At 37.3% G+C, this 8,059-nt stretch overlaps 1 protein-coding gene across 1 annotated transcript; it reads left to right on the forward strand.

Moving 5' to 3' along the window:
- The first annotated feature begins 5,999 nt into the window (after positions 1-5,999).
- On the forward strand, positions 6,000-7,790 carry LOC110460570. Its single transcript, XM_021513548.1, has one exon. It carries the CDS (start codon positions 6,000-6,002, stop codon positions 7,788-7,790), a length of 1,791 nt encoding a protein of 596 aa, XP_021369223.1.
- The last annotated feature ends 269 nt before the right edge of the window (positions 7,791-8,059 follow it).

Consider the following 8,059-nt stretch of genomic DNA (forward strand, 5'->3'; position numbering starts at 1 on the left):
ATTGAATATTTATCGCATTATTTCATCATGTAAATTATATATGCAATTTCTCTGTAGGAGGGAATCAGTTACAATGACCTACATCAATCACCTATTAACTGTATAGTGACAGCACCTGAATCGATTAGTGTAAGTGTCAAACCGCTGTATTGTTATAGCAAAGTCATACTACAGTCAAGATTGTTAAACATTTTTAAGCAGTTTGACAGATACATCCATTGTTGTTTAAAGAAAAATAGGCCAGCTTGACATTACTTTATCAATAAACCGCCTCCATGCCCAATGTCGTATAGTCAACAGACTAACTATCATGTGTCTCAATCAAACTTTTAATATACAACTGGAATAGAACATCGCTTAGTTGTTAATATATTTGGAACGAAATATTAATCTGTTTCAAAATGTCAACGAGTTTGCACATCAACTTCATTGCTTTATTACAACAAGAGGACCGAAAGTAGGGACAATATACGCTCGTCCCATGCCAATCTGACATACTTAAAATCCTTCTGATGCATTTTTGTATCTGAATGTATGATTATATGGAAATAATGTAAGGAGAAGAAACAGCATTTTTATTACTCAGTAAATTCGAGAACTATTCCTGTGAATTTTGTGAACGGAGAATACACACTATAATTTACCAACTTAAGCTGAAGTCATACATATACATGTTCGCATATCCGTTATGACCTTTGAAAAAGCCGAGTTGTAACTGCCTCGCCAGTGTTCATAATTAAAACCATGAAAATAGAAAATGAAGCTGCTCCTTATTGCCAAAAATCTATTCATTTTACACCATTATTAATTACTGACAAAGGATAAGTGTATATAAGGCCCTTATTAGGGCCCCGGTATATCCGGAAGTTTTATCTCCTTAATTTGTTCAAAGATGTCTTATTGTATCACATGCGCAAAAACTAAGGCAAATGTTTCATCGTTTCATCCTTTTTTAACCAAGTCTCATCAGAATCCTGTCATATTTGACAAAGGTGCGGAGACCGTCGACCAACCAGAAAGCAGTATGTTACATGTAATAATTTATGTGCAGGTTTTGCTCTCCTTAAGCTTATTATTTATCATTGTATAATACAAATATTGAATCTGGTCATATTTGTTACTGTGCATCAACCGTCAACCAATCAGAGCACAGTTTGATACATGAAATAAAGTATGCGCGGATTTTGCTCAAATTCGAACTTAGCCTCAGCCTGTGTATAATGTATACATACATACCAGGTTTCATCAAAATCTAACGATATTTTAGCAAATTATCTTGCGAAACCTAAGTTTTGAAATTGACCATTAGATCACAATATTCTAATTAGTTCGTACGTAGCCTCAGTCATTGGATAATGTACATGCGTACCAAGTGTGACTCATCATAATCGAATGATATTTAAGCAAAATATCTTGCGGAAACTAAAGTACGAATGACGGACGCTCCCCATAACATAATACGGGCTGAATTAATAAAAGGGAATATTTTGTTTTTAATGATGGAAAATATTAAGAATTCTAGGATGTTGTAGACAGTATTGGTGATATACCGGTATTTAATTAATTGCAAGTAAACATTGTGTAATATTTTTTTCTCAGCCTGCTTGTATTAAGTTTTATTTGCATTGTTGAATGTAAATGAGATGATATCATTGTGACACAACTTATTTGACATTAATGCTAGTTTTCGTGCTAAAAATGAAAACAGATTTAGTCCAGTTACTTTAGCTTGACACAGAAGTGTAATCTCTGAAAAGTTACGTACATATAGTTCTCATATTACCTTTTTTTGAATTGACCGTTAGGGAAGTTAATTACACTTCGTCTTTTGTTTGTATTCATCTATTGTTCAAAGAATTCCCGGCTCAATAATCAAATTTCAACGTTGAATATTGACCCAGGGCCACATTTCATAATTGATAATTGAAGGTATTATAATGTTCTGGGGGTCAATTCGCAACGTTGAATATGGACCCGGGACCATTTTCTACTGTTGAATATATAAAGATGACAAAATATTCTGGGGTCCATTTTCAGCATTGAATACTGATCCGAGACCAGTTTTGACGATTGAATATACAAAGGCGACATTATGTTTCTGGGATCTGATTTCGACGTTGAATAGTAACAATGGAATATGGAATGGTGTCCATGCCCGTAGCTACCTATACGCTGGTACGCAGACGAACACACCAAATTTCAAACAGAACAAACCCCAAAACAATGCTTTTGCACCCCGTTGTCCACCTACTAAGTCCCTGCACTGGATTCGCTCCTAAAATAATCCACATCGAATAAGGGTTATAGTTACGCCCCTGGTGTAATACTGTTCTTGTGTCTACTTCTAGAGTTGAATATAACCCTGGAACCATATGTTATCCATTAAATGTATGTTTCATTTTGGGACTGATCAATATGTTGACAACATTATCAATCTACCAGATAAGAGATTAAAAAGATCCAGCTTAGATAGAATTAAGGAAGATCTAACGATGGTGGGAGCAAAGATCCCACTTTGGTCCCTTGTTTGACATTTCAATATAAACAAATGACAAAAATTCTAAGGTCCATTTTCAACGTTAAATATCGACCTACGACCATTTTCGTCAATTGATCATATAAAACGACTAAATGTTTCAGGGGTCCATTGTCAACGTTGAATATGGACCCAGGTCATTTGCTTTAACAATTAAATACAAAAAGGTGTCATAATATTCTGGGGTCCATGTTCAGCGTTGAATATCGACTCACGACCATTCTCGACAATTGAACATATAAAAACAGCATAATGTATCTGGGATCCATTTTCAACTTTTGATATGGATCCGGGGCTACATTTTAACATTGGACTTGCGCATATTTTTCTGGTGTCCATTTTCAACGTTGAATAAGTACATGTGTCACTTTTTTACTATTGAATATGGAAAACTGTAACAATTTTCAGGGGTCTATTTTCAACGCTGAAAATGGACCAGGGTCGCTTTTTGACAATTGAATGTTAAAAGGTTTCATGATTTTCTGGGGTCAATTTTCAACGTGGAATTAGAACCCGGAGCCATATTAACACATTCAATATAGAAAATTGTCGAAATATTTTGGGGTTATCTTTCATACTCAATATGGACTTTTTATGGTCATTTAAACCAGTATTAAACTGAAAACAAAGTATGAAAAGTTGGTCACAATGACATTCTTATGTCTAATTAGTTGCATGTTTGTTTTGTAACCCGTTGACAATTTGAAAAATTACATACATGTTGTATTATGTAGTTTGAATTTTGAAAAGTATGTCACAGGGACGTAATTTGGTTAACATCATTTTTTATTTTTTTTGCTAATTTTTGAACCTAATGACATTTTTAATAGTGTACGTCTGATTTTGAAAAGTACGTTTTAGCATAATTTCTGAATCCCGTAACAATTTATAAAGTTGAGGTAAAACTAGAAAAAAAAGTTCTTATGTACCTGGCCTGGTAAAATATATGTAAAGTTCTGAACCCTGTGACAATGTCTTTTAATATAGCTCAAATAATTTGGTCAAATAACGGGTTCTTTACAAACTCTTTTTCCGATGATTATTTTGGATAATGAAGGTCAAACTTTCTAAATTAGGTCACGGTTACTTAATTTTGTCAAACAACTGCTTGATAATGTAGGTCATATTTAGAAAATTGGTTGACAGTGACCTTATTTTGTCAAAAAGATGTTAAATATTATTATCTGACCCCTATGACCCTTTTGGATTATGCAAGTCAAATTTTGAAAATTAGGTCACAGTGACCTAATTTGTCTAACATCTGTTAAATGTTAATTTCTGACCCCTACGACCATTTTTGCTAATGTAAGTCACTTCAAATGTAGGTCACATTGACCTGTCCATACTGGGTTAATTTCTGGAAATAAGACGCAGGACTTTATTAAGTATAATCTAAGTGGATATTTTAAATCATTATATTAATTTTTCATATGATTCACTTTTCAACGTGTATGTACAAATTAATTTGCGTTAGGTTCCCTTTTCAACGGCTTCCTGGTTCAATTTTCAACGTTGAAAACCGACCCCAGTTCCATTTTCAACGGGGGTCCATTTTCAACGTTACATAGGCAATGGGTTGTGTCCCCAGGCCGGGACGTACCAAAGTCCATAAAAATGATAGTTGTTATTTCCGGCTTAACGTTCAGCATTAAGGGTTATGGCATAATGAGACCGGGTGGAATACTGTGATTGGTGCCCTCGACTTGGTATTTCAGTGAGGTATCCGCGCTATCGCAAGGAGTCAAAACATCTTGAAACATACCTTGCCTCCGGCACACATACACATAAGCACGTATACATTACACACATTGAGGCACGTCCTTAAATGTGTTAAAAACCAAACAAATATGTCAACTGTTTATAATTTATAACGATACAGTCTTAGAATGAATAGTCAAGCATAGCATTTTCTGTCTTCCCTTAATATCAATTTACGCGATCGTATGGTATCAGAATAATTTTAACTCAGAAATTACTTATTTGTCAAAAAATGGCGCCTGCAATGGTCTTGCTTTCCATTCGGACAGTAGGACGAAACAGCCAGAGTGCGGTCGATACACTTGGATTCATACAAAACTTCCAGAGATAGTTATAACAAATCGATATGCCAGCAAATATTTGATCATTTGAACAGTAAGATATATAGCGAAATTGAATCCTTGATCCGTTGGTGTACTCACGAGAACCCCTGGGGCTAAATGGTTTACTCCGAATATAACTGATCCTCTGAATTTTAATGAATGAATGAATGAAATTATGGCTTGGTGATCCATTTTTGTTACCATTCGTAATACAAATGCATGTAACATTTTAATTAGCTGGGGCAGATTCAAGATATCCGGATAGCTTGGAGAGACTTTCTGAAATAGTATTATCCCATGGCCAGCTGCAACTGTTGCTGAAGAGAGTAGCGACGATATGGAGGGTTGTGAGAGGAGGCTGGGTCCTTTTCCGCAAGAGGATCAAGAGAGAAACCGGGATGTGGGTCTTCTCCAGGGAAATGAAGTTACGAACTCAAACTACTGCGGTCTAATATTATTTATGCTTCAGATATGGTCAGAAAGTTAAAAAGAAAAACGAAAATTTTGAAAATAATTATCACTGCATGTAGAGTAATATGCACCAATCTAAATTACATTGAATAGAAAAAGAAAGTCTAAAGCACTTTTAGTATATATTTTATATATTTTTTCTGAGACTGTGAAAAAATATAACCCCTGGCTATGACGTTTTTACCGGAAGTTGATATAAACCCATAAAACGTGAAAAATATGCTGAACCCCTTAGTTTTCTGGGGTCCCTGTCCATGTTTTACAAAGGGACTTGTACTCGGACAGTAATATATTTTGTTAAGATGAGTCATTTAAACATTGAAAATTCATGAAACGAAAATGCTTAAATGAACTGTACGACCGGTAACGAATAAATAAATAAAGGCCGATAAAAGAATAATTAGGACTAATATTAATTTAAACTAAATGACTTTTAAGTTTGTATGTAAATTTAGTGTCTATTTTCTTATATCTATACATTAAATGTACTTATTTTTTCTGCTTTCATAGTTTTTAAAATATTACCTGATATTTGAAAATGTACAGTAATATAGTTAAAACACGGACTTAGATCATCTAATTCCTTGGTTGAAATAAGTATTTTTTACGTTATTAATAATTCTGTTTCTTATCCCATGATATGTCAAATGAACCTATTTCATGCTGTATTTTTTTATTTCCTTCAGAAACGTGTACGTGATACATTAATTCTGATATAGATAAAATGCACAATCAACGTATTTAATTAAAATAATGATTATTCAGCAATACATATATAGATGATTGATTTAATACATGTACGTCTTAAACACACTTTTTTTTATTAAAGTATTAATTTTTTTATTTACAGAATGCCGAAAACGTACACACACAAGAAAAGAGGGAAAACAATGGTTTATGACCCCAAAAGCATGGAACAGGCGACCATCGCAGTGAAGAATGTTAGCATGTCTGTGAGAAAAGCGGCCGCACATTTTGCCGTTCCTAAATCAACACTAGGCGACAAGGTCAGTGGCAGGAGTGACCTTGTCACAAGTCCAGGAAAGGCCCCAGTATTGCCACAAAACGTGGAGGAAAAAATAGTTAAAACGGTAATAACTGCATCGAAATGTTGTATGGGCATATCGTGCCGACAGCTCTTTGCCAGGACAGGGGCCTTGTGCAAACGGCTGCAGGTGGCCGATGCTTTTCGGAACGGCGTGCCAGGGAAGGGCTGGTTCCGTGGGTTGAAGAAGAGACACCCGGAACTTGTAATCGGGAAGCCAGAGAAGCTTGGGAACTCCAGAGCCAGGATGTTGAATCCTGGTGTCGTGGAGAAGTATTTCCAAGATCTTGGGGAACTTATAACAAACATGAACCTTGCCAACAAAGGACACCTTATCTGGAATGCCGATGAGACCGGGAAACAGTTTCAACACACACCAGTGAAAATCTTGTCAGAGAAAGGAACACGGAATGTTGTAAGTAGAGTCTCAGAAAACAGAACCAATACTACAATCATGGCATGTGTGAATGGTGTTGGAGCCAAGATGTCGCCAATTATGATTGTTAAGGGCAAAACATCCGCATCTCTTCATGGCTTCAAAGTCGAAGATGCCCCCGAAGGGACAATACGGGGCTACCAAGAAAGCGGTTGGATGTCCCATGAATTGGGAGAGCGGTGGTTTCGGGACGTATTTTTGGGCCAGTGTGGACCAGAGCGTCCACAGCTTCTCATAATGGATGGCCATTCATCCCATGAGACGCTGGGGATTATAGAACTGGCCATAGCTGAAAACATAGCAATATTCTGCTTACCACCCCATACGACACACGCATTACAACCTCTAGAGGTTTTCGGGCCGTTTAACAGTGCATATAATCACGCATGCTCCGATTTTCTCTCTGAAAACTCGTTGAACTTGGTCAACAAGTGGAGCTTCCCAAGCCTGTTTACGAAGGCTTGGAATGCAGGACTTAGTGTTCAAAACATTGTGAATGGTTTCCGGGCTTGCGGCATTGTTCCCTTCAACTCTTCTGCCGTTTCCCATGCTTCAATGCAACCATCTGAAGCATCAGATGCTATTCTGAAAACGACGTCCATGGACAACACTAACCTCCCGACTACAACACGCCCGTCGACTAGTTCACCTGCTCGCGACGACGATTCCTCATCATCCGCCACGGTTACAGCGCCACCTACAGTTGTCAGTAGGGTACCTGCTCTTGCCGACGCATCTTTCCCTCCAACTATCTCATCCTCCTCATCCTTCGCCTCCGCCACGGTTACAACGCCACCTTCAGTTGTCAGTAGGGTACCTGCTCGCGCCGTCGCATCATTACCTCCAAATCTTTCCTCCTCGTCGTCCTGCGCCTCCGCCACGGTTACAACGCCACCTACAGTCAGTGTCAGTATACCTGTTCATGACGGCTGTGCCGTGCCATTTTCTGATGATCCATTTGCACTGCTAGATCTAATAACAGCCGGACGTATAGATATTGTCAGTGCTGATGGTGAAGGAGTTGCAAACTTCCCACCAATGCCAGATAGTGCACAGAGTCAGTGTGACGTTGAAAACGTGTGGAACAACGCGATTCAAAGAATTTTTGTGTCTCCAAAACCAGAAAGGGAGGCGAAACCCGTGGAATGTAAACGCTACAAAACGTGTCATCGTTTGCTAACAACGAATCAGATTTTAGAAGAAAAGCGCGAAGCCTTATGAAAGAAGGAGGAAAAACTGTTGAAAAAAGAAAAAAGAGATCAGCTAAAAAAGTTTAAAAATAGGTGACTAAATCTCGAATTCCACAAGGTCCTGAAATCTTGTAACATACAAGTTAACTTAGAGAACTTTTACTATGACTTTCCGTCTTTTGTTTTAATTACTAGACACCACAGCACTCAACCAATCAAAATCTCGGCAGAAGAGAGTCTTAAAATAGTAACAAATGCAATGCCGATTTCAACCCGACCAGATGTGTAATCGATCTAGGA

Source organism: Mizuhopecten yessoensis, unplaced genomic scaffold, assembly GCF_002113885.1.
Source record: "Mizuhopecten yessoensis strain PY_sf001 unplaced genomic scaffold, ASM211388v2 scaffold1379, whole genome shotgun sequence".
In the NCBI taxonomy this organism is placed as follows: domain Eukaryota; kingdom Metazoa; phylum Mollusca; class Bivalvia; order Pectinida; family Pectinidae; genus Mizuhopecten; species Mizuhopecten yessoensis.

Excerpts from the sequence above, each read along its gene's own strand:
- LOC110460570 (XM_021513548.1), top strand. The coding sequence starts at position 6,000 with ATGGAACAGGCGACCATCGCAGTGAAGAATGTTAGCATGTCTGTGAGA.